Source organism: Lagenorhynchus albirostris, chromosome 2 (assembly GCF_949774975.1).
Source record: "Lagenorhynchus albirostris chromosome 2, mLagAlb1.1, whole genome shotgun sequence".
Taxonomy (NCBI): Eukaryota; Metazoa; Chordata; class Mammalia; order Artiodactyla; family Delphinidae; genus Lagenorhynchus; species Lagenorhynchus albirostris.
The window spans coordinates 181173031-181200182 of record NC_083096.1 but is presented as its reverse complement, the minus strand read 5'-3'; the positions used below and the strand labels follow the sequence as shown (position 1 = coordinate 181200182).

Genomic DNA, 27152 nt, shown 5'->3' with positions numbered 1-27152 from the left:
TCCCCCATGAAGTCCTAGAGCAGCCGCTGGCCTTAGACATCACTCTGCCAACGTTACCTGTTATGATGGTAACGATGACACAGATGATGAAGTCCTTCTCCCCCCGAAATCATTCCCCTTCGTAGCCCAGATGACTCTCCTTACTCTGAATGTTGATGGTTCTCACTTTGTTCCACACTATTTAGCATCTTCTGCTCTTTGTGGTTCTTTGGGGTGTGCCTAGCTCTCTCCCCATAAAGATCCTAAGCTTTGGGGAGGCAGGGTCTGGCCCACGGTCTGCCTGTCTGATGATGAGACAGATGAGAACCAGAATAAGGGGCATGGGCTGGGCAGCACGGGTCTGGGAGTAGACAGGTGACCCAGACACGCCCCATCCGGCTGGGAGCCAGACAGCAGTGCAGCGACGCTCCCTGGTGGTTGGGTCCAGCTCTGGGGCTTAGTCGATGTGAATATGACACAGGAGGAAGCCTGGCTCTGGGAATTCAGTTTCCTTTGCTCAGAGGGGCTGCCTTTAAGCGGGACAGGGGCTCCACCCAGGGGGGATCTGCGTGGGAGGTGTCCTTGTTACCGTGAGAGTGCAGGAGGGGGCGGCTGGTGCTCGAAGATAGTTCGTAGCTCGGTGTGGTTCCCCGGGGCCTCTGCTTGCTTGATGGCAGCTCGGTAGGCCTGAGATGACCCATGGGTCTGCCTACAGAGTCGACAGGACAGTTGACCCTGTGATGGCGCGAACACCCCACTGTTATGTTGACTTATCTCTGTGCCTGGCTGTGAGCTCTTTAAGAGCAGGCTTCATGTGCTCTTTATTTAAAATTTTTTTATTTTTTTACACAGCAGGTGCTTATTAGTTATCCATTTTATACATATTAGTGTGTATATGTCAATCCCACTCTCCCAATTCATCACACCAACACTCCACCCACACCCCGCTTTCCTCCCTTGGTGTCCATATGTTTTTTCTCTACTTCCGTGTCTCAATTTCTGCTCTGCAACCAGTTCACCTGTACCATTTTTCTAGAGTCCACATATATGCATTAATAGATGATATTTGTTTTTCTCTTTCTGACTTACTTCACTCTGTATGACAGTCTCTAGGTCCATCCACGTCTCTACAAATGACCCAATTTCGTTCCTTTTATGGCTGAGTAATATTCCATTGTGTATATATGTACCACATCTTCTTTATCCATTCATCTGTTGATGGGTATTTAGGTTATTTCCATGACCTGGCTATTGTAAATAGTGCTGCAGTGAACACTGGGGTGCATGTGTCTTTTTGAATTATGGTTTTTCTCTGGGTATATGTCCAGTAGTGGGATTGCTGGATCATATGGTAATTCTATTTTTAGTTTTTTAAGGAACCTCCATACTGTTCTCCATAGTGGCTGTATCAATTTACATTCCCACCAACAGTGCAAGAGGGTTCCCTTTTCTCCACACCCTCTCCAGCATTTATTGTTTGTAGATTTTCTGATGATGCCCATTCTAACTGGTGTGAGGTGATAACCTCATTGTAGTTTTGATTTTCATTTCTCTAATAATTAGTGATGTTGAGCATCTTTTCATGTGCTTCTTGGCCATCTGTATGTCTTCTTTGGAGAAATGTCTATTTAGGTCTTCTGCGCATTTTTGGATTGGGTTGTTTGTTAGTTTAATATTGAGCTGCATGAGCTGTTTATATATTTTGGACATTAATCCTTTGTCTGTTGATTCATTTGCAAATATTTTCTCCCATTCTGAGGGTTGTCTTTTTGTCTTGTTTATAGTTTCCTTTGCTGTTCAAAAGCTTTTAAGTTTCATGAGGTCCCATTTGTTTATTTTTGTTTTTATTTCCATTACTCTAGGAGGTGGGTCAAAAAAGATCTTGCTGTGATTTACATCATAGAGCGTTCTGCCTATGTTTTCCTCTAAGAGTTTCATATTGTCTGGTCTTACATTTAGGTCTTTAATCCATTTTGAGTTTATTTTTGTGTATGGTGTTAGTGAGTGTTCTAATGTCATTCTTTTACACGTAGCTATCCAGTTTTCCCAGCACCACTTATTGAAGAGGCTGTCTTTTCTCCACTGTATATTCTTGCCTCCTTTATCAAAGATAAGGTGACCATAGATGCATGGGTTTATCTCTGGGCTTTCTATCCTGTTCCATTGATCTATATTTCTGTTTTTGTGCCAGTACCATATTGTCTTGACTACTGTAGCTTTGTAATATAGTCTGAAGTCAGGGAGTCTGATTCCTCCAGCTCCGTTTTTTCCCCTCAAGATTGCTTTGGCTATTCAAGGTCTTTTCTGTCTTCATACAAATTTTAAGATTTTTTTTTCTAGTTCTGGAAAAAATGCCATTGGTAATTTGATAGGGATTGCATTGAATCTGTAGATTGCTTTGGGTAGTATAGTCATTTTCAGAATATTGATTCTTCCAATCCAAGAACATGGTATATCTCTCCATCTGTTTGTGTCATCTTTGATTTCTTTCATCAGTGTCTTATAGTTTTCTGAGTACAGGTCTTTTACATCCTTAGGTAGGTTTATTCCTAGGTATTTTATTCTCTTCGTTGCAATGGTGAATGGGATTGTTTCCTTAATTTCTCTTTCTGATCTCTCATTGTTAGTGTAAAGGAATGCAAGAAATTTCTGTGCAACTTTACCAATTTCATTGATTAGCTCTAGTAGTTTTCTGGTGGCATCTTTAGGATTCTCTATGTAAAGTATCATGTCATCTGCAAACAGTGACAGTTTTACTTCTTCTTTTCCAATTTGTATTCCTTTTATTTCTTTTTCTTCTTGATTGCCGTGGCTAGGACTTCCAAAACTATGTTGAATAATAGTGGCAAGAGTGGAAATTCTTGTCTTGTTCCTGATCTTAGAGGAAATGCTTTCAGCTTTTCACCATTGAGAATGATGTTTGCTGTGGGTTTGTCATATATGGCCTTTATTATGCTGAGGTAGTTTCCCTCTATGCCTACTTTCTGGAGAGTTTTTATCATAAATGGGTGCTGAATTTTGTCAAAAGCTTTTTCTGCATCTATTGAGATGATCATATGGTTTTTATCCTTCAGTTTGTTAATGTGGTGTATCACATTGATTGATTTGTGTATATTGAAGAATCCTTGCATCCCTAGGATAAATCCTACTTGATCATGTTGGATGATCCTTTTAATGTATTGTTGGATTCTGTTTGCCAGTATTTTGTTGAGGATTTTTGCATCTATATTCATTAGTGATATTGTTCTGTAATTTTCTTTTTTTGTAGCATCTCTGTCTGGTTTTGATATCAGGGTGATGGTGGCCTCATAGAATGAGTTTGGGAGTGTTCCTTCCTCTGCAATTTTTTTTTTTTTTTTTTTTTTTGGCAGTACACGGGCCTCTCACTGTTGTGGCCTCTCCCGTTGTGGAGCACAGGCTCCGGATGTGCAGGCTCAGGGGCCATGACTCACGGGCCCAGTCGCTCTGCGGCATGTGGGATCTTCCCGGACTGGGGCACGAACCCATGTCCCCTGCATCGGCAGGCGGACTCTCAACCACTGCGCCACCAGGGAAGCCCCTTGTTGGAACATTTTTAACCACAGTTTCAATTTCATTTCTTGTGATTGGTCTGTTCATATTTTCTATTTCTTCCTGGTTCAGTATTTGAAGGTTATACCTTTCTGAGAATTTGTCCATTTCTTCCAGGTTGTCCATTTTATTGGCATAGAGTTGCTTGTAGTATTCTCTTAGGATGCTTTGTATTTCTGCAATGTCCCTTGTAACTTCTCCTTTTTCATTTCTAATTTTACTGATTTGAGTCCTCTCCCTCTTTTTCTTGATGAGTCTGTCTAAAGGTTTATCAATTTTGTTTATGTTCTCAAAGAACCAGCTTTTAGTTTTATTGATCTTTGCTATTGTTTTCTTTGTTTCTATTTCATTTATTTCTGCTCTGATCTTTATGATTTCTTTCCTTCTACTAACTTTGGGGTTTGTTTGTTCTTCTTCCTCTACTTACTTTAGGTGTAAGGTTAGATTGTTTATTTGAGAGTTTTCTTGTTTCTTGAGGTAGGATTGTATTGTTATAAACTTCCATCTTAGAACTGCTTTTGTTGCATCCCATAGGATTTAAAAAAAATAAATTTATTTATTTATTTATTTATTTCTGGCTGCGTTGGGTCTTCGTTGCTGTGCATGGGCTTTCTCAAGTTGTGGTGAGCGGGGGCTACTCTTTGTTGTGGTGCACGGGCTTCTAATTGCAGTGGCTTCTCTTATCGCAGATCAGGGGCTCTAGGCATGCAAACTTCGGTAGTTGTGGCACTCGGGCTCAGTAGTTGTGGCTCGTGGGCTCTAGAGCACAGGCTCAGTAATTGGGGCGCATGGACTTAGCTGCTCTGCGGCATGTAGGATCTTCCTGGACCAGGGCTTGAACCCGTGTCCCCTGCATTGGCAGGTGGATTCTTAACCGCTGCACCACCACGGAAGTCCCTGCATCCCATAGGTTTTGGATCATTGTGTTTTTGTTGTCATTTGTCTCTACATATTTTTTGATTTCCTCCTTGATTTCTTCAGTGATCTCTTGGTTATTTAGTAATGTATTGTTTAGCCTCCACGTGTTTATGTTTTTTTATGGTTTTTCCCCTGTAATTTATTTCTAATGTCATAGTGTTTTGGTCGGAAAAGATGCTTGATATGATTTCAGTTTTCTTAAATTTACCGAGGCTTGATCTGTGACCCAAGATGTGATCTATCCTGGAGAATGTTCCATGTGCACTTGAGAATAAAGTGTAATTTGCTGTTTTCTGATGGAATGTCCTATAAGTGTCATTTAAAGCTTGTGTTTCCTTATTAATTTTCTGTCTGGATGGTCTGTTCATTGGTGTAAGTGAGGTGTTAAAGTCCTCCACTATTATTGTGTTACTGCCCATTTCCTCTTTTATAGCTGTTAGCATTTTCCTTATGTACTGAGGTGCTCTGATGTTGGGGGTGCATATATATTTATAATTTTTTTAACAACTTTATTGGAGTATAGTTGCTTTACAATGTTGTGTTAGTTTCTGCTGTAACAAAGTGAATCAGCTGTACATATACATATATCCCCATATCCCCTCCCTCTTGCATCTCCCTCCCACCCTCCCTATCCCACCCCTCTAGGTGGTCACAAAGCACTGAGCTGATCTCCCTGTGCTATGCGGCTGCTTCCCAGTAGCTATTTTACATTTGGTAGTGTATATATGTCCATGCCACTCTCTCACTTCGTCCCAGCTTACCCTTCCCCCTCCCTGTGTCCTCAAGTCCATTCTCTATGTCTGCGTCTTTATTCCTGTCCTGCCCCAGGTTCTCCAGAACCTTTTTTTATTTTTTTAGATTCCATATATATGTGTTAGCAAATGTTATTTGTTTTTCTCTTTCTGACTAACTTCACTCTGTATGACAGACTCTATGTCCATCCACCTCACTATAAATAACTCAGTTTCATTTCTTTTTATGAATGAGTAATATTCTACTGTATATATGTACCACATCTTCTTTATCCATTCATCTGTCGATGGACACTTAGGTTGCTTCCATGTCCTGGCTATTGTAAATAGAGCTGCAATGAACATTGTGGTACATAACTCTTTTTGAATTATGGTTTTCTCAGGGTATATGCCCAGTAGTGGGATGCTGGGTCATATGGTAGTTCTATTTTTAGTTTTTTAAGGCACCTCCAAACTGTTCTTCATAGTGGCTGTATCAATTTACATTCCCAGCAGCAGTGCAAGAGTGTTCCCTTTTCTCCACACCCTCTCCACCATTTATTGTTTGTAGATTTTTTTGATGATGACCATTCTGACTGGTGTGAGGGATACCTCATTGTAGTTTTGATTTGCATTTCTCTAATGATTAGTGGTGTTGAGCATCCTTTCATGTGTTTGTTGGCGATCTGTATATCTTCTTTGGAGAAATGTCTGTTTAGGTCTTCTGCCCATTTTTGGATTGGGTTGTTTGTTTTTTGTTATGGAACTGCATGAGCTGCTTGTATATTTTGGAGATTAACCCTTTGTCAGTTGCTTCATTTGCAAATATTTTATCCCATTCTGAGGGTTTTCTTTTCATCTTGTTTATGGTTTCCTTTGCTGTGCAAAAGATTTTAAGTTTCATTAGGTCCCATTTGTTTATTTTTGTTTTTATTTCCATTTCTCTAGGAGGGTCAAAAAGGATCTTGCTGTGATTTATGTCATAGAGTATTATGCCTATGTTTTCCTCTAAGAGTTTTATAGTGTCTGGCCTTACATTTACGTCTTTAGGTATATTTATAATTGTTATTTTTTTTTGTGGATTGATTCCTTGATCATTATGTCGTGTTCTTCCTTGTCTCTTGTAACATTCTTTATTTTAAAGTCTATTTTATCTGTTATGAGTATTGCTACTCCAACTTTCTTTTGATTTCCATTTGCATGGAATATCTTTTTCCATCCCCTCACTTTCAGTCTGTATGTGTCCCTAGGTCTGAAGTGGGTTTCTTATAGACAGCGTATAGATGGGTCTTGTTTTTGTATCCAGTCAGCGAACATCTGTCTTTTGGTTGGAGCATTTAATCCATTCACACTTAAGGTGATTATTGATATGTATGTTCCTATTACCATTGGGTTTGTTTTTGTAGGTCCTTTTCTTCTCTTGTGTTTCCCACTTAGAGCAATTCCTTTAGCATTTGTTGTAGAGCTGGTTTGGTGGTGCTGAATTCTCTTAGCTTTTGCTTGTCTGTAAAGCTTTTCATTTCTCCATCGAATCTGAATGAGATCCTTGCTGGGTAGAGTAATCTTGGTTGTAGGTTCTTCCCTTTCATTGCTTTAAATATATCGTGCCACTCCCTTCTGGCTTGTAGAGTTTCTGCTGTGAAATCAGCTGTTAACCTTATGGGAGTTCCCTTGTATGTTATTTGTCATTTTTCCCTTGTTGCTTTTACTAAATTTTCTTTGTCTTTAATTTTTGTCAATTTGGTTACTATGTGTCTCAGCATGTTTCTCTTTGGGTTTATCCTGCCTGGGACTCTCTGCGCTTCCTGGACTTGGGTGGCTATTTCCTTTCCCATGTTAGGGAAGTTTTCAACTATAATCTCTTCAAATATTTTCCCGGGTCCTTTCTCTCTCTCTTCTCCTTCTGGGACCCCTATAACGTGAATGTTGGTGCATTTAATGTTGTCCCAGAGGTCTCTTAGGCTGCCTTCATTTCTTTTCATTCCTTTTTCTTTATTCTGTTCTGCAGCAGTGAATTGCAGCATTCTGTCTTCCAGGTCACTTATCCGTTCTTCTGCTATTGATTCCTTCTAGGGTAGTTTTCTTTTCAGTTATTGTATTGTTCATCTCTGTTTGTTTGTTCTTTAATTCTTCTAGGTCTTTGTTAAGCATTTCTTGCATCTTCTTGATCTTTTCCTCCATTCTTTTTCCGAGGTCTTGGATCATCCTCACTATAATTATTCTGAATTCTTTTTCTGGAAGGTTGCCTATCTCCACTTCATTTAGTTGTTTTTCTGGGTTTTTATCTTCTTCCTTCATAGTACATAGTCCTCTTCCTTTTCCTTTTGTCTATCTTTCTGTGAATGTGGCTTTGTTCCACAGGCTGCAGAATTGTATTTCTTCTTGCTTCTGCTGTCTGCCCTCTCAGGCTTCATGTGGTCTTATTCTCTGACTGGTCATAGTAGGTGCTCAAGAAACATTTGTAGAGTAAACATTGATTGCAATAAGTAGTCCAGGGAGTTTTTCTCTTTGCACGACAGTAGCAGTAGAGGGGGGCCCTGCCAGGTTAGGGTGACTGTTGCCTGAGGGATGTTTATAAAGGCCTTCTTTGGGAGTCTGGGTCTTTGGGACACTGTGATGAATCTAGAGGTGTCTGGAGTGCCCTGTGCCTCCATCCTTCTGGGCCATTAGGGGTCACTTAGCTCTCAGCATGATCCTTGGGCAAGGGCATGGATCCCAGGGGTTCCAGTTGGCATAGACTATTCCCCCAGATATCAAGGCTCCTGAAATTCAGGTAGATGGGCTGATGCACCTAGGAAGTGGCACTTCCTGACTCTAGCCACTGCCTGCTGTCAAGGTCATTCAATTGTTCAGTTTCATTAATGACTGTCACACATGCTAACCCATGCTCATACATACCTTTCATTACCAGCTCATGCCTATTTAGTTTCTGGGAAACTTATTATTGTAGATTGAAAGCTACACACTTGAATAGTTTATAATATGCAGAATTATTTCAAGACCTGGTGTTTATTATTGTATAAATTCTGAACTCCTTTTCTGAAAGTATTAGAAAAACGTCAATCCTATAATTCTTTACAAAATAACTACATTCTGTGACAATACGGTTACAAATGTTTATTTTGAAGAAGATGCTCAGCATGTCCTGTTTACTATTCTCTTGAGATGCAAAATGTTAGTTAGGTCTCTGAGGTGAATGAATGAATGCTTTGTGCAACCAAATGGGCACCAGTAGATAAAGGGAAGGATTGACTCCAACTAACTCTGAAGAGTCACTGTGATGATACCATTCACTGTGGGAATAGGGGGTGGATGGGGGTTGAAGGGGGTGGAGGGTGGGATCGATGAAGGTAAGTCCAGCAGCGCTGGAAGATTCTGAGCTGGACCATTTGGTACCTGCTGCCTCCTTGGGGCCTCTGTGGAGCCAGCTTGCAACTCGTAGACCTTCTAATCATAATCATGATAGTGATGATGGTGGGGCATAGCTATACGCCAGTCAGGGTATTAAGAATTTTCACTCCTTATAATTACCCATGAGGTGGTATTATCTCAGTTTCATAGGAAACTGAGGTCTAGACAGGTCAAGCGATGTTCTCAAGATCAGAGAGTGCATAAGTGGCAGAGCCAGCGCCCCAAGCCAGGTCTGTTTGCGTCTAAAGCATGTGCTCTTAACTGTGATACTGTATCACCTTCCCACAGTGACTTAGAGTTAATTAAATCACCAGTAAATGTTTATCTAGGAGCTGCTGGGTTTTGCTGCTTTTGCACTTGCTTCAACTATCTTAAGTAATAAACATGTACAAACACGCAGCATACTCAGGACACACACACAGGCATTCATAGATGCGATTTTATTTCTCTAATGCCCACTCTTCCTCCCTCCCTCCCCCCATGCACCCACCCACCCACCCACTCATCCATCCATTTGTCTAACAAGCACTTATCAGGACATTGTGAGGTCTCAGGGGTACATCAGTGATGACATATTCCTTGCCCTTGAGGAGTACATGGCCCAGTGGGGGGATGCTATCCAAGTAAACAAGCCCTTAGGATGCAGAGTGATAAATCCTGCACACTGGGGGAAGGTGCTGGGTGCCATGGGAGCACAGAGGATGGGCAACCCATCCTGTCATGAAGAGTTAGGAGGGCCAGCCAGGGGAGGTGACACCTATCTATGGTGACACCGTAGGGAAGACATCTTCTAAGGAGGGGAAAGAGAATATGTTCTCTCTCAGGGACGAGAGGGAACAATGTGCTGGTTGATCAGCTTCTTTGGTTGCAGAGTCAACAGTAAAAATCTGTACAACAAGGCAGCTCTGTTTTTGTCATAGGTTTCTGCTTCCCAGCTTCTTGGTGAAAGGTCCAGTCTTCTGGACTGAGATGGCTTGGGCTCTGGTGATTAGTCATTGGCTAGCTCGTGGTCGTGGCTGGTTTCCACAATGATGTGAGGCCCTGACTGCCCACGCACCCCAGGCCGGTGACCTTCATACCGTGTGGCATGGGTGGTTTTTTCTACCTTGAGCTGCTCCGCTTCCCTGGTTTTGGTGATGTGTCTTCTTTTTCTTCAAGGCCAAGTTTAGCGTCTCTGTGGTCATGGGTGTCCACTCCCTAATGTCCAAGCCCAGAAGAGGCTAACTGCAGAGGGAGGCTGCAGGTCTCTAGGTGGCCAGGCTGCTCTATCACGAGGAGCCCTCCACGAACCCCAGCTGTACAGAAAGTTGAGAAGGGAGGCCCGTTCTCCACATTTTTCTGGTTGTCAAGGGCGGCAGCTCCGTACTGTATCATCACCAAGATCAAGGGAACTGTGTACTAGTCCAACCTTAATCTAACTTACAGTCCCTGCCATTTTCACGCTAGCAGGTTCATTTGGAGCTGGAAGTAATGGCCCACATCATGCCTCAGAGCCCGAGCAATGACTTATGTGGATGTCACCCACTGGCTTTTTATGGAAATTGTTAATAAATCAGTAATTCTATCTGCAGTGATGTTGTTGTGTTTATAAATATTTAATTTACCTCCAGGTGCCCACATTTCTTCCATCTTTGCCTTAAACTCTGCAGACATTGCTCTTCGTTCTGAAGCACTCCTCAATACGTTAAGTTATCAGTAGTGGGAAAGGTTAACTCTCTCTCTCTCTCTCTTTCTGCCTCTCTGTCTCTGTCTCTGTCTCTGTCATATGGCTTTTTCTTTTCTTTTTAATCTTTGTGTGATTTGGCTCGGGGCTTGGGGCTCATGCTGAGAGAAGGCAACATTTCTTGTGACAGTGATGAAAGGTTACTCCAGCTTCAGAAGGAGACCAACTAAATGTTCCAATTCTGACCTTGCATGAGTGGAGACCTGTTGTTGGCATGTGTTTTCCCCCTCCTTCAAATTATTGACATTTAGAAGCTGAAATGGTGTCTGATGTTTTCCTCCTGCAGAGAAATATCTTTGTCCTTGCCACTGACTCAGAAACCCAGTGCTTTGATTATTATAGTTTGGCAGGTTGAATGGAAAGGTCTTAAAAAAGTCAAAATAGAAACACAGTCCAAGTCGAGTGTTTCTCCACTGGAGATGGGGTTCCGGCCTCACAAAAGAGGACAGCAGCTGGGAAACAGCAGAAAACTTTCTTACCTCTCAGGATCCAATGTGAGCTAATTGTTGTTATTATCTTTTTATTCTTCTGTTTCAGGAAATTGCAGCTTATTTAATAACATTTGAGAAACACGAAGAATGGCTAACCACATCCCCTAAGACAAGGTAATGTCCCAGATCTCACAGTTTTTCAAATATGTACAGTAAATGGATTGATGTTCATTGATTACCTGATTTGGCCAGTCAATTCATGGGCAAGTTCAAAAGGCCATGTTCTGCCTGAGAGCTTGTGACACTGAGGTCTCAGTCATCAGCCTAAGACGGTGGTAGTGACTGCAATCGGATGGATTAAAAACAGGGCAGCTGCTATCATGCAAGCTGGAAATTTTAAGCTGCTGGCTTGACACTGGATCCTTCAGCCGGGTGCTTGGAAAAAGTCTGGCGGGCAGGACCATCAGGGGAAGTTGCTTTTGGGAAAGTGCCCATCTGACACCCGTGTTCTCTAGAAACTTACTTTTTAAAAGGGAAACTACCTCACCTGTCCACTTGCATCTCAATACGTTTTACAAACTGAAAGTCAAGTTTTTCTTGATGGTGTTAAGGTCTCCCAAATCAGAATTCATGGCTAAGTTTGCAGTTTATTATTTAGTCAATGTCCGTGAACCTGTCAACTGCCATGGACACTGAACTAGTCTCACCACTTGGGAATAGAGGGAATTGGTGAAGATTCAGCTGACTTGAATTCTGTCAGTGCAAGTGATATTCTTTTGTGAAGAATGGAGACATTGGGATTTAGGGTTGATTTTTAAAGGCAGCCTCTTCTTTCCACCCTAGCTCTCATGTTTTCATTTTTAGAATGTTCCATTCTAGAGCTTCGGAAATACCCGGCCACTCTCTTCCAATTGCCACAGTTTTTCTATCAGCGGTGACGGGGCCAGGTGTTTAACAGCCTGAGTGGTGTTAGCTGGAGTGCGGCTTACAGGATAACTGCTCTGTGGGTTTGAATTTGAGAGGCAGAAAGCCCAGTCTGTTCTCTTTGTCCAGAAGCACCAAATTCTCCAAATTTGTTAACTGGGAGACCAGGGAAAGGGTTGGGGGTGTGTCCTCTGCCCACTTGGCCATCAGCTTGACCTGTTCATCCTTTGTGAGCCATGGAGGAAAGATGTTTCCTCAGTCTAGAAGATTCTTTAACATATTTCTTCGTGAGGCTTAGGTTTTTACTGGTTAGCATCCATTAGATGAGGACAGAATTTTCCATTTTGAAGGAGGTCAGAGGATACTGAGGAAAGGAGGATTAGTTCCTGAGACCTGCATCCTCCAGGTGAGGGTAGAGGTTGACTCTGAGTCTTTTACCTTTCAGCCTGAACCCCTCTGTAGGATGTCTTCAACTCCTCAGCCTTCTGAGGCTGTGATTTCCTTTGCTATAAAATCAAATGGTTTGTATCAGTCAGCTTTTGATGTGATAATGCCTTGTAAGAAACAATATCCAAACTAAGTGACTTATAACAATACATTTTTATTTCCTGCTCATGGGTCTGTGGGGTGGCTGTGGCTTTGGGTTGACTTCAGGACCACTGGAGATGCGTCTTTCTGTTGTAGAACCTAGGCTGAGGAAGCCTCCCCCTGCCCCCATCCCTTGCCTGTTTGGGACATCTGGTTCTCATGGGGGATGGCAGAGGCTTAAAAGCCCGAGGCAATCCAAGGCAGGCACAGTGAAAACCCCTGGATATGATGCTGGATGTGGCATCATATGTCACACCTGCTCACAAATCCATTAGCCAAAGTAATTCCCGTAGCTGAGCCCAATAAGAATGAGGCCAAGAAGGACATTCTTTGCTACAGTGGGGTCGGAGTAGGGGCAGGGAGAATGAATGGTGATGCAGTCTACTCTTTGGTGAGCACAGCTGTGTCCTGTACCATGGAAAGCGTGGCACACTCATCTCTCCTTCCTTCTTGGGACATCTTCTTCCAGGGCAGTGGTTCCCAAACTTGAGCAGGCATCAGAATCAGCTGAAGGGCTTGTTAAAGTAACGTGCTGCACCCCACCCCCAGTTTCTGATTCAGTATGTCTGGTGTGGGACCTGAGCACCTGTTATTTCTAACAGGTTCCCAGGTGATGGGGTGCAGCTGGCCTGGGACCTCACTTTGAGAACTGCTGCCCTAGCTTCTCTGGATGGAAGAGAGCCTGTCTGATCCCTGCTTCAGCACCATTTCCTGGCTCCCCACAGCGGTTCTCATTTCGAGCAGCCTCCAGCCGCTCCACGCTCCCTGCACTCCTCAGCAAAACACTCCCTGAATCTAAGTGGAAGGAAAGAGCTTCTCTTTAGCCAGAGAGTGAGAGTTTCTGGAACGTGTCCCGGGCCAGACATCTGATTTCAGATATGCAGACACATGTCCTGCTTCAGCTGCCCTCTGCCTGCACAACAAGGCGGGGATTCTGCCTCACGTTTCAGTCTGAATTTGAGTTTCCACTGAGAAGCGAATGTCACTCATGGTCATGCCTGACTCACTTGACTTTTGGGAGTATAAATAGAGCTGAGAGCCTTCCCATCCCGAGGCACAAGGGGTGCCCCGGCAGCAGAGAGGGAGTGTGGGTTTCGATATTGACAAATCTGGGTTTGAGCCTTGGCCCTGTCACTCAGTAGCTTTGTGACTTTAAGAAAGTCATTTCATCCCCTTTCAAAGGTCTACTTTTTCTTCTTCACGCATGAAACAGGGGTCAATGTTGATTCTGTCCTCACTGATTCTGTCACGATGAGGACTGAATGAGATAGTATTTGTGATCTTTCTTTGCATGCTGTGAGGGTCCATGTCCAAGCACGGGGGTGTCATCGTCCCTCTTGTCTGCAACGGGCTGTCCCCAGGCCTCCTGGAGGCTTTGATTTTAGGACGCACCTTCCACAATCTCTCCAGGCTTTGGAAGGACGAATTTCTTTCCTAAGGGCAGAGGGTGAAGACAGAACGTTTCTTATTAGTCTTATAATATCCAATCCATGTTTACACTTGAAAGCGTCTTGTCCCAGGAGGGGGAAAAGTTGCTGTGATTGTTCAAGAATCTTCTTAAAGTAGTTGTTGAGTTGAGTTTGGATCTCCCCACCCCGCCTTCTCTTGTATTGAAATTAATTGACGCAGTGAACTGCTGAGCTCTTGCAAACCGGCCTCCTGGTATTAAGGAATTAATGACACCAAAACTCTGTTGAACGAGGAGGCAATACAACTTCTCTTTGCTGCTGCTGCTAATTTCATTTTAGAAAATTAATAAAAATGAATTGCACCACTGACATTTATAGAGTTTCCTAATAAAATGATACATTGTTTGTGTGGAGGAATCCCTATTAAATTAATTGTTGTATTCAGCTCACATATAGATGTTGGTATAGGAGCTGCAGAGGGACCCACTCCTTGTCTCCGTGGCTTGCTGATGGCTGGGGGTTATAAATAGAGCCCTTGCTCGATCCTGCCCTAATTACAGAGAAGGTCCTGGGAGTCCCACTCACCTGTTTAATAATGAAGTGTGCTACAAGGAGGCTCCCAGGGTTGGGGTCCCGGGGGCAGCAGTGGCGCTATGACAGGGCTGAATGCAGATTGTTGAAACAGCCCGTATTGTATTATCAGCAACTGGGATCTTCTGGAAATGGCACCTTGAGAAATCACCCTTCAAGACGTCTTTATTTGGCACTTGCTCTGTGCCCAGCACTACAGTAATGCCGCAGGGAGACCCCAGGGGACTCCACACTCCCCACCCCACCAGCTGGATTTAGAGTCTTGGAATCAAGAGCTTCCACCCTCCGTCTTGTACGTTCTTCCAGCTCCTCCTTCTGGCCTTGATTCTTTGTCACTTTCTCTTTGAGGCCCTCCCTGAGCCCACAATTTAGAATCGCACCCCTCCCATCCAGGCAGAATCCCTTTCCTCTTTCCCTGTTTTCTGTTTCTCTAGTGTACTTACCACCGTCTGACACACTGTGCAGTTCCCCTATTTATTTGTTTAATTCACTTATTCATTATCTGACCTCCTCTCCCCCAAAGTAAAAGTACCACAAGGAGAGGGACTTCCGGTCTGGCTCGTTCCAGGGGCCTCCCCGATGCCTGCAGCGCTGCTGGACACACGGTGGTGCTCCATGAATATCTGTGAAATGAATGAGAGAGTGAGTCAGGGTTTGAAGGGAGAGACCTGGGCTGACTCTCTTTCTGTCTTGTATAGATTGCCCTTGTACTGTGCTCTGGGGTACTTCTGTGGGCTTGTAAGTCCTTTCAACACCTCTGCCAGGCGATGAGATGGAGAGAGGGTGTATTACCTGTCCAAGGTTGCACAGCGAATGTTGGAACTGGAACTTGAACCCAGGATTATCTTATTGCAAAGCCCACAAACTTAGCTTTGATGCTAACCCTCTGCTGGTGTGGGATTTGAAGGTGGCCCCGCAAATTGTTCCACTATTCTTTCCCACCTCCCATCTCCACGAATTCTGAACCACCCGGGAGACCCAGCCTCCCTTTGCTGGTGAGCTTGGCTGTGGGTTCCCGTGCTGGCCTCTGGAGATGGATTTAGCCCGGAGTTGCAGGCAGTGTAGAGAAGCACGCACTTCCCCCCAGGGTGGAGAGCAGAGCCCAGCAGAGCACAGGCAGGCGGGCTGCGAAACTTAGCAATCCCAATAATTTATTTCTCCTCCCCTGGGAAACATGCAAACTTCCTTGGAAGCCGGGGACACGCAAAGCTCAAAATGGAATCGAAAACATTTCCTTCCCAGGAATCCTGTGTGTATCGGTTAGAAGGAGGCTGGAAAATGTTATTCATTATCTAATTAATTAATTAGATTTAAATAGATGACATCTTAACGCTGAAACACTAAAGGTCTAATAATAGAATTTTCCTATAATGAACACTAAATGCTTCTTGGTCAATAAGCAGTAAAACAGCCAATAGAGGGAGGGTTCTGGAAGGAAAGGAGAAGAAAAGTGAGACCTGAGTTTCAAGAAGACCCAAGGGACTCGGTGAGAGACCCACCCTCGCTCTCCCGGCTCTCAGGACCCTGTAGGTCCACTGCTTCTTCCGCCCTGGACCTTTCCCACCCCAGTGGTAGGAACAAGTCTTGGGTCTTCTGCCCTTTCCTCCAAAGTTCTCCCTCCCAGGACTCCAAGAACTCCAGGGTTTGACTATTAACTCTCTGTGGACCTTCCCCAAGTCTGAACCTCTCTCCTGGGCCTCCTGGATGTCATGTTATTATCTCAAACTCATCACCTTTCCTCTCCCTCCTGCCCTCACTTCTGCTCTGTTTCCGTTCTCTGATTTCCCTTGTTGTCAGAACCTCATCTTAAAGGGTCCAAAGCTCACACCTTGTCCTCCTTCAGGGCCCCTCTTTCTCTTTCATCCCCTGAATAGAATTAGTCACCAGTTCTGCCAGTTGCAAACTGTAATTCACATCCTTACTTTCCTGTGTCCCCCAGGTTCGGCCCTTGCCACCTGCATCATGCTTGGGTTATGAAACAGCTCTGGACACTCGCCTCTCCAGGCTGGACTCCTTTCCTCCCGCTGGTTTCCCTGAAACGCTCCTTTTGTTACATTGCTGTTCCCCTTGAAAACCTTAGCAACTTCCTATGAGATGAAGCCAGTGTTGTGTTCAAGGCCCTTATTCTGCCTCAACCTCCCTTTCTCAGTCTTTTTCTTCGACTCCCCACTGCAAAGCACCCATTACAGTTAGGGGCCTGCTTCCTGCTCTTCAGAGGCCACTGACCTCCCCTCAAATGCCCCACGTCCAACCCAATCTGCCCGCCCCTCGGATCTGACGTCTTCCCGGGAGGTCCCCCAAACACGCCAACTCACGGGGAGCCCTCTTCTCTGTCAGCTTCTGCAGCCCGCGTTCTTTGTCATCAGTTTTTGACAATTTAGTGATCATAAGTGTGGAAGTCTTACTTCCTCACGGGGACAGCGAGCTCCCCAGGGGCAGGGCCGCGCCTTCCCTGTTGTCTCTGAAGGGCTTGCACGCAGAGAAGCAGGAGCTTTGAGGGTGCGCGGCAGTGTGCGGGCTCGTGGTTGAGCGGCAGACTCGCACCTGCGCAGAACAGCGGAGAGGGGCCAGGCGGTGGCGCCAGGGGTGGGCAGAGCGCTCCACCCAGGAAGCCAGCAACATCAGGCCCCACGTGGGTCCCTGTGCAGGTGGGGCTGCTTTGGCCAGGACCTCTGTAAGTGGCACACGAGAGTCACCTCTCCCTGCCAGGTCTTCTGCTCCTTGGGGCAGTTACAGGACTTTTCTAAGGAAGCCCCTATTCCTGGGGAGTGAGCGGAATAGAATTGCACAAATCATGTGGAGATCCCATCTGGAGGATTAAAAAATTCCCAGAACTAAAAAGGAATTTTTAAGATAATTTTTTTAAAGTTTATTTTTATTTCTTTGGCTGCATTGGGTCTTCATGGCTGCGCGCGGGCTTTCTCTAGTTGCGGCGAGCGGGGGCTACTCTTTGTTGCGGTGCGTGGGCTTCTCATTGCGGTGGCTTCTCTTGTTGCAGAGCATGGATTCCAGGTGTGCGGGCTTCAGTAGTTGTGGCTCACGGGCTCTAGAGCACAGGCTCAGTAGTTGTGGCTCACGGGCTCTAGAGCGCAGGCTCAGTAGTTGTGGCGTAGAGACTTAGTTGCTCCGCGGCATGTGGGATCTTCCCGGACCAGGGCTCGAACCTGTGTCCCCTGCACTGGCAGGCAGATTCTTAACCACTGCGCCACCAGGGAAGTCATGATACGTGCTACAACATGGATGAGCTATGAGGACGTGATGCTCAGTGAAATGAACCAGCCACAGGAGGGTGAGTACTGGATGATCCCGTTTATGTGAGGTGCTGAAAGCAGTCAGATTCGTGGAGGCGCAGAGTGGAATGGTGGGGGCCAGGGGCTGGGGGAGGGGTGGGGAGTTAGGGTTTGATGGGACAGAGTTTCAGTTTGGGATGATGAAAAAGTTTTGAGGATGGGTGGTGGCGAGGGCTGCACAACAATGCGAGTGTACTTAATGCCAGTGAACAGTACACTTAAAAACGGGAAATTTTATGTTATATATATTTTACAACAATTAAAAGAAAAAGATTCCCACGACTGCCTCTGTAGCTGTGTCCAGCCAAGTAGAGCCGGGGGCTAAGGATTGGTCCTGTGCGTGTGTGTGTGTGTGTGCGTGTGTGTGTGCGTGTGTGCGTGTGTGTGTGCGTGTGTGTGTGCGCGCGCGCGCGTGTGTGTGCGCGTGTGCGTGTGTTTGTGGCGGGTGCTATTGGTGGACAGTTGGGGAGGGCAGCTTTATACCTGGATCATTTCAGGGACTCTGTCCTTCGGAACTGCAAAAGAAGAAATAAACTAGGCTGGCAATGATTTCAGTGCGGTGACCTCTGCATTCTGTGAATTGGGGAACCTGCTATCAAATTAATATAACGATGTGTCATGTTACATCCATTCCGCAGTTCCTACCGCATTGAGCAAATTCTTGACGAAGTCCAAACTGTTATCATTAACCAAAGAGCAAAAGTAGCAGCGGGTGGCGGCCGCTGGCTCAGGACTCACGAGGAGCCCCAGTGCCCTGGGCCCCCCGGAAGGCATGTGCCTTGGGGGTCCTGTAGTTTGGATGCATTTCTGGATGAGGCGGGGAAGGAGCGGTGACCTGGATCCTGAGGAAGCGTCTGGTGTCTCGATGGTGGTGGGGAAATCCCCAGCCTCCATATCAAAGTGGGTCTGCCCCAGATTCCAGCGCATCTTCCAGAATCACAGAATGCAGAATGTCAAAGTGGGAGGAGACGGTGGAGGCCACCGATTCCCCCCGGTGCCCAGGAAGGGGGCCAAGGCGGGGGCACTGGCTGCCCAGAACCCTGGTCCTTGGTGCCCCTGGGAGCAGACCCGGGCTGGCTTCAGGTTTCCAGGGGCACAGCCTTAAGTGGCCGCCCTTTGTGCGGGTGGCTGCGGGGGCATTTGTCACACTCACGGGCTTTGTGTGTCCTCTGCTATCGCGCCAGCTCTCATCACCTCCCTTCCCACTTCCTGGAGCCAGGAGTGCAAGTCTAGGGCCTCTTTCCTGGGAGGGAGCCCACAGAGGGGAGAGGGTGTGTTTGTGTCTTGTATCTCGCCGGTTTAGGCAGCTGCCAGCTTCTGCCTCCAACCTCCACTTTCTTTTACCCTCTTTATTTTTATCAACAATATCCATGCACGTAGTTTAATCAGGCAGATGGTCCTAAAAGTCTTGTAAGAAGGAACAGCAGCGCTCTGCCCTACAGCTCAGTCCCATCTCCCAGGAGTGACCACTGCCAATTCTTTTAGTTCTGATTTACCTCCCGACTTTTCAATGTGCTTATTCTGCTGTCTCTTGATTTGTCAGTTTTAGATGTTATCTTCTGACTTCCCTGTGTGCTGGAGGAGGATCTGTTCTCTCACTCTGCCATCTCCTCTACTTCCCGTATCTGGGGAGAGGGCTCGTCAATGTAGGTAGCCAGCTTCCAGGGGTGGGGATCCTGAAAGTCTGCATCTCCAGATACCGACGTCTGGAGATACCACTCGGGGTTCTCCGGAGAAGGATCTGTCAGTGTACTGCCTGGTGGTTTGGGCTTGGAGGCTAGTGGTCTGGGAAGCAGGCAGGGAGGGGGCTTGAAATTTCACCATCAATTAACGAATTCTCCTGGTTTACATCCGTGTTTCCTGCCTCTCCTCTGCTGTCTCCAAGTTTGGGGTCTTTCGGGGTCCCTTTCTGCAAGAAGAAACACGTCTCCAGTGGGGGCAGAGACCGGTGGGGTGTGTAGGGCCCTGGGAGGGTCTGACTGTTCCCTGCACAGGTCTGCAGCCTCTCCCTCCCTCCCTCTCACCCTTTCCGAGTCTCTGCTTCTCTGGCACCTGATCCCTCCAGTCCATGGGTCTCTCTGGGGCTGTGCAGGCGAATTGGCTTATTTATCCTGGTGTCCCCTCGAGGGCACGTGGGTTTTTGCTGCTTCTGTTCTGCCGAGTCGGCTACCAACGCTGCATCTGCCGTCCATCTCTCTAGAATGTGTTGACACCCTTGATCCCCTCCTGTCTCCGTTCCCCTTTGCTCTGTCCTTGTGGGTTTATACCCGTGATCACCCCTCTACTGTCATTAGATCGGAGACGCGATGCTCAGTCCTTCACGTCAAGGGACCCTGTCCCTTGAGGGTCGTGCTTGCTGGCCACTGCCCAGCCCTTCTGCCTGGGACCTGCTCCCCTGTTTTCTCTTCCTCTCTCCTCTTCTTAGGCTCACTCTCAGTCTTACTTGCTCTTTCACTGTCTTGCTTTTTTCTCTTTCTCTCCTTTTTAGTCTGCAGAAAGAAATGCCTCACGATGCAGTTTTGAAGTTTCGAAATGCACAGCTGCTTAGGGCCCAGGAAACCCTGTGGCTGAGATGTGCAGGCTTCTTGGGTGCAGGGAGGTGGGCCCAAAGGCCAGCAGCTCCAGTGATACCACACCCTCTTTAATGCAGCACCCCCGGCTCAGAGCCTCTCCTGGTGTGGGCATAAGGGGTGTGACCTCTTCTGGGCAGGATTTTGGGGGTCCTGGGTGTGGCCAGGGCCAGTCAGTATGCCATGCAAGTCACCTGACAATGGCACCTTGATGCCTTTGTCCCTACTTGGCTATGAAGGTGTCTTCCGTGATTGTCCAAGTCTCCGGGCAGGGTGCTTCTCATCAGGGCACCTGCGATGCAAGTTGGGGTGCAGGGCACTCTGCCTGGAGACTGCTCACCCAGGGGACACCTGCCAGTACCTCTAAGCAGGACACCTGACGGTAAAGACTTTCTGAGAATGAAACACACTGGCATTGTGCTCGCACAAATGGATAGGCATTCACCTACCCTGTCGGAGTCCATCAACTGTAATCTCATTTTCCTTCTGCTGCCGACCAGTTTATTCTTAGCATCTTCACTCCCCTTTCCTGAATTTGGAAAATTAGGATTGTCTGGTATCTCTGTAATTCGTCCAGATTGGTATCTGTGGTATTTCCTCTGGATCAATTCTGATCTAATAAATCGATGTTGGCTGTGCAGAGAGGGGGCCGATGGTGTGCTTGGGGGTGTCGCAAGGTTGGAAGGTGTGTTCTCGGAATGGACCACCTTCTGCAATTCGTCATCTTCCGTGCAATGAGTAATTCTCAAATCAGCTGGGTATTCTGGGCTGGAGATTCTCCCACTGTTTGCAGTCTGGCTAGGAGGTAGTATTATCTTTGCTATTCTTAGATTTTCTAGTCTTTTCTTATGGGGCTTTAAAAAAAATTCAAAAGAAGCCAAAAACAAAGGAAGAAAATCTCTCCTGGTTCTCCAACTCTACCTCATATCCCACTTTCCACACAAGCGTTTGCTTCGTATCGTGTGTGTTTATATACATACATACATGTACAAATGCATAATACACCCATGTGCACAGACACACACATACACAGAAGTACACGCACACATACTTACACACAACACACACATGCACACAAATAGACGCACACATGCACAGACATGTATGGACACATAATATACAACATAACACACATGTAAGCAGTGTATACATGTGTGCACACAACACTCATATATACATTCAGAAATACACAATAGACACATGCACACTTATACACGTATACATACGTGCACAACATATACGAATACACAACAGCCCACACACATACACACATGTGCACACGCAACACATGCTTTGCCCCTTCAGTCGTTATTTTCTTTTCTTCTTCCAGTTTTATTGAGATGTAATTGACACACAGCACTGTATAGTTTAAGATGTGCAGCGTGATGATTTGACTTACATACATCACGAGTGATTATCATAGTAACTTTAGTGACCATCCTTCATCTCAAATAGATACAAAATTAAAGAAATGGAAAAACTTTCTTGTGATAATAACTCAGGATTTACTCCCTTAATTTTCATATGTAACATAGAGCAGTGCTAACTGTATTGAGCACAGTGTACATCACACCCCTAGTACTTATTTACCTTGTAACTGGACGCTTGTACCTTTTGACCACCTTCCTCCAATTCCCCCTCCCCCCCACCTCCCCCCACCTCTGGTAACCACAAATCTGATCCTGTTTTCTATGAGTTTGTTTGTTGTTTTTGTTTTGTTTTGTTTTGTTTTTTGCGGTACGCGGGCCTCTCACTGTCGTGGCCTCTCCCGTTGAGGAGCACAGGCTCCGGACGCGCAGGCTCAGCGGCCATGGCTCACGGGCCCAGCCGCTCCGCGACATGTGGGATCTTCCCAGACCGGGGCACGAACCTGTGTCCCCTGCATCGGCAGGTGGACTCTCAGCCACTGCGCCACCAGGGAAGCCCAGTTTGTTTGTTTTTGAAGTAGCATCAACCTACAACACTGGGTTAGTTCCTGTTATACAACATTGTGATCCAATATTTCTATATATTTTGAACTGGTCACCACAGTATGTCTAGTAAAGTACTACATGTCACCATACAAAGATATTAACTAATTATTGACTATATTCCCCACACTGTACATTTCATACCTGTTTTGTAAGAAAAAAAATGTCTGGGAGAAATTTCCTTCTTTTCATTCAATGATTTAATAAGATGGAACATTGGAACATTTTGGGTAAAGGAAAATTTCTCCTAGAAGAGAGAAATTCTCCTGTCCTGGCAGCCCTGATCTCATCTGGTAGGGAACCTATGGCCAATCGAGCCATTTAGTTTGAGGTGATTCTGGGGAGGCCAGGGGGGGCCTGAGTCTAGACCCGGGGCAGCTGCGTGCCGGGGAGAGGGTCCTGGCTATGCCGAGGGCAGGGGGCTGCTTTGTGATTCCCATCACTGCCCTAATGAGGTCAGTAGGAATTTGAGACCAGATTTTTTTTCTTTTTTTTTTGATAATTCTTTAGGAACAGGAACTTTTTGACTGTGGTGGAATTGGATTTGTACATAAAAGGGCAGTTGGCCCTTAGGCTGAAATGTCAGGGAGATCAGAGCACTGCCAGGCTTAAGGGGAAAGCTGTAGAGGAAGGTGATGAAATTAGGGAAAGCACAAAACGTGCAACGATGGGAGAAACAAGAGCGGAGGAGACCTGCTCGCCTCCCCCATGGAGCACAGCCTGCCCCGGGAAATGTGCCGTTTCCACACATAGTCACACACACACAAACCCTCAGTGCTCCTGCCTCAGTGTCACGGGCCCAGAATAATTAATTCGGTCCACCGACTTCGGGAGGTGCTGCCCCTGGATCTGGGGGTTGACGGCACTCTGGCGAAGGCGCGTCATCTTCTCCCATGGGGTTGGGCGTGAGCCTTTTCCTCCCGAATCAAATTGTCACCTCTTGTATCGTTGGTCTGCTCCATTCTATTTATTCAGTGGACGTTGCTCGCGGTGTGCCAGGCGCCATGCTGGGCTTTGGGGATGGAGTAGTGAACCAGACAGATAGTTTACGATAATGGTGCTGCTGACAAGGGATGCCAGGGCCAAGTGCACTGAGAGGCTGGTCCTCCAGCAGACGGGGTGGGAGGGACCGTCAGGCTGCCTTCCTGAGGGGCTGAGCTTTGGACAGAGACTTGAAGGACGAGCATGTGTATGTGCGTGTATGTGTGTGTGTTGGGGGTGGGATGAGCTGGGCAGAAGGAGAGCACATCATTCCCTGGCTGTGCTGGAGGAGCCTGTGCAGATCTGGGCAGGAAGGCGTCAGGAGAGGGTGGGAGCGGACAGGAAGTCCTCGCAGCCCAGGTAGTGAAGGTGGAGAGACGTGGGTGGAGGTGAGGTGAGGGAGAGCCGTGGAGACCAAGCTAAGGGTTTGGGGACAGCGCTGGACAGTGCGGACCCACACTGGTGGGTTTTGAGCGGGGCAGTTAAATGAGCAGATGTTGATGACAGCCTCGTCCTGGTGGCCCTGTAGCTGGGGAAAGACTGGAAGGACAAGAATGGAAGGACAGAGAAGCAGGAGGGCGCCCACACTGGCCTCTGCAGATACCCACTTTAGTGATGGAAAGACTGAGGCTCCATCTGTTAGAAGGTACCTGCGTTCTGTTACTGCAGGACAGACCTTTTACTTTGGAGAGTCAGAAGTCTCAGTGAACCAGACTCCCTGGTGAATTTGGGTGCTCAGCGGCTCAGAGTTCAAAGCTTTGGTTCCTCCTGAATGCCAGCTGCCCAGCACTTGGCTGACGTCACCCCCCACCCGCCCCTCTGTCCCCTCACAGTTCTCCCACCCATGTGGGCTCAACCCCTCCTCCTCCCACCGGGGTTCTGACTGAGGCTGCGGGGGAGGAAGGGACCTCCAGGGCGAGGGGATCTGTTGGCTGGGATGGCTTCATGCCACAGCCCATCTACGTATGTGTGAAAAAAAATATTGACGACATTGGTGGTGATGGATGACAGGAGAATGCACGGGGGAAATATTCTCTTGCAATAATTGCTAAACTCTGAGTTCTTTTCCGGCTGTGGTACAGAATTCCAAGGTGAGAAAAAAAAAATCTGTCTTACCACTTCATGAGTGAGTAGCTTGGTTCTGCCTCTTGGAGAAAAATTCCACCTTTAACCCCATATATCCCGTTGGCGTATGTCTGGAATTACCCGTAGTTACATTTCTCTGGTGTTTAATTTCCTTATCCAGTGCCAGAGGGTCTGCAAGGATACATCAGAGTTTTTCAGTTTATTAATTTTGCATTAAATAATTAATAGTAAAGTTAATTGATGGATTATTCAATTTTCAGGTAAAATGGGATGATAAATATTCATAACTTATTTTATTAAGGGAATTTCCATTTCTTATGTCATTAAATCTAGATTAACGAAGGCTGATTTTAAATGAAGATTGAAAACAATTGTGCTTTAGAATTAATTTGCTAAGTTAAGGCCATTGCCTTGTGAGTTTACCCGCTGCCAGAAAGTTAGGGCTTCATCATCTCTGGATAAATGTCTGAATTCACAGAAGTAGCATTGCCATTAGTTTAGGAAAATTCCACAAGTCTGCTGGGGATTTCTCCTACGATGTTCCCAGTTCCCGAGGGGCACTGAGACGAGCGTGGTGAAGTGGGTGGGCCCGGAGGGCAGGTCTGGGATCCTTTTCAGGGAGTGTCCGGCTGTGGCTTTGAGCTGTTTGCTGTTTGTTCAGGAACTGCAACAGGATTTAATACTAACCCAAACCAGATGTGATGAGTGAGGGTATACATCCTGGTGAAAGAATGCTAATATGCACGTGCTCCAAAGTCAATTTTAACATAACTTTGGGTTTTGCCATGGAGTTTTAGGAGGTGCTTGATTTCCTATCTAAAAATACTCACAGCCAAGGGTTAACTACAGCTTCAATTTTTATTTGCATTTTTTAGCTATCTGATTTCTTTTATGTTATGTTAATTTGTAAAACTGCTTAGAGCATGGACCCACGCACTGGTACTGAAGATTTCTGAGTACCTCATAGGCTGTTGATAACTTGCAAAGCCCGTTCAAATCGGGGATCTTAATCCTCAAAACAGCCCTGCAAAGTGGGCAAAGCTCAGTGGGATACTGAGATGGAGAGAAAGAGAGAGAGAGAGAGAGAGAGAGAGAGAGAGAAAGAGAGAGAGAGAGCCATGTATTAAATGAAGCCCTTCTTTCTCCTGTCCAACCATCTGGCCACTTCCCTCAGCTCAAGGAAACGGAGTCTCAGAGATTATGTGAACTGCCCAAGGTCACCTCAGCTAATTAGCCATGGAAGTTGGGACTAGAGCCCAGGTCTCTCTGACTCACACTTGAGTGTTTTTTTCCCAACTTCAGTATCTAGTGCTTTAAAATAATTTTTTAACCACCCGGAGTAGTGGGGCATTTGGGAGTATTTATAACCCGCAGAACAGTTTTCTCTGCACTGCCAAGCGTTCATTATAATTTTCCAGTGCAATTCTTGCTCTGAAGAAGTTGATCCTATGGTAAAAGCCTTGCTTTCAGAGGAGAGCATTTGATGCTGCATCTCGTGAACCCATGCTCCTAAAATTATCTCTAATTGGCTTGGAAAGGGGCTTCCAACAGGCAGCTGGCTTAATATCTCCACTTTCTGGTTGTGACTCAGGGAGCCACCAGGGCTCCATCTGGTTTGGGATGGTGGTCTTGTTAACTCGGAGGGTGAGATCCTATCAGTAACATGCGGGTTGAAGGGCTGCCCTGTCAGGGGAGGTGGTGTGGAAACCGCCAGGGACAGCCTGTCCCGTTATGGATGCAGGACGGCAGCGGGGGCCAGGAGAGGCGGCGATGAAATGCGGTTCCGCAATGCCGAGCATCATTCAATGAGCCCCTCCTGAGCACCCGCTGGGCGCCGCACGGTTACAAAGGGGGTGGAAAATATGGCCCCTAATCCAATTGCAGAGACAAGCCACACGTATCTGAGATAACTAGAGGGTAATTCCCAGACAGCGCGGCAGAGCCTGGGGTGTGTGTGTGTGTGTGTGTGTGTGTGTGTGTACGTGTGCATGCATGTGCTCCCTCGCGCACACGGAGAGGTGTAGGAAGAATGCAAAACGGGGCCAAGATCAATTGGATTCGATTGATTTCATTGGGAAAAACAGCACAGCAACATTTGCAAGGGTGAATTTCAGTCAGAAAACCGTGAACTTTGGTGGGGGGATGGTGCACCCTGATGGGGGATGGAAGAGACGACACTTGGGGCTTTTCCTGTCCCGATATCACAGAGAGAGCTGTTAACTGGTGGCTTTGGCATAAATGATTATAAGGCTCTCGAGGCCATAGGGTGCCTGAAGCATTCCGGGAGGGAGGGAGGGAGGCCCCTGGATGTCTTCATCTGTGCCCGGTGTGTGCAGAGCCTGGCAGAGGCTGGACAAGGAGGCAAAGCTGCTCCTGACGCTGAAGAGCTGCCCTCGAGGGCTCAGACACGCCCCCTTTGATCACGTGTGCAGGCGGGCACGGGGAGGTTAGAGGACCTTCCCACGGAGGGGTCAAACCCACGTCTGTCTGAGCGGAAACCTCTGTTCCTGTGACTCGAAAATCTCGCGGGATCAGAGCAGAACCATTTACAAGGGCGCCCTGATGGGTCATGGAGATCAGGCGGACTTTTCCCCTTACTTGAGAGCAGTGGTTCTCAAAGGGGGATGATTCTGGCCCACCCCCCCCCACTCTGCCTGGAGGCGTTTCTAGTGGCCACAGTGAGGGAGGCCACAGTGGTCCTGATGGTGGTCACAGTGAGGGAGGCTTGCTACTGGTATCCAGCGGGCAGAGGTGTCACTGATGTTGGTAAACACCCTACGATGCACAGGACAACCCCTCACATTAAAGAATTATCTAGCCCCGGGCTTCCCTGGTGGCGCAGTGGTTGAGAGTCCGCCGGCCGATGCAGGGGACACGGGTTCGTGCCCCGGTCCGGGAAGATCCCACATGCCGCGGAGCGGCTGGGTCCGTGAGCCATGGCCGCTGAGCCTGCGCGTCCGGAGCCTGTGCTCCGCAACGG

At 46.7% G+C, this 27152-nt stretch overlaps 1 protein-coding gene across 3 annotated transcripts in view; it reads left to right on the top strand.

The window, feature by feature from the left end:
* Positions 1-27152, top strand: part of CAMTA1 (calmodulin binding transcription activator 1) — an 893482-nt gene that overhangs the window by 285568 nt on the left and 580762 nt on the right. For all 3 annotated transcript variants that reach the window (XM_060141561.1, XM_060141564.1, XM_060141565.1), the window contains exon 4: positions 10870-10937. In XM_060141561.1, coding sequence (XP_059997544.1) covers positions 10870-10937 — 68 coding nt within the window. The remainder of the gene's footprint in view (positions 1-10869; positions 10938-27152) is intronic.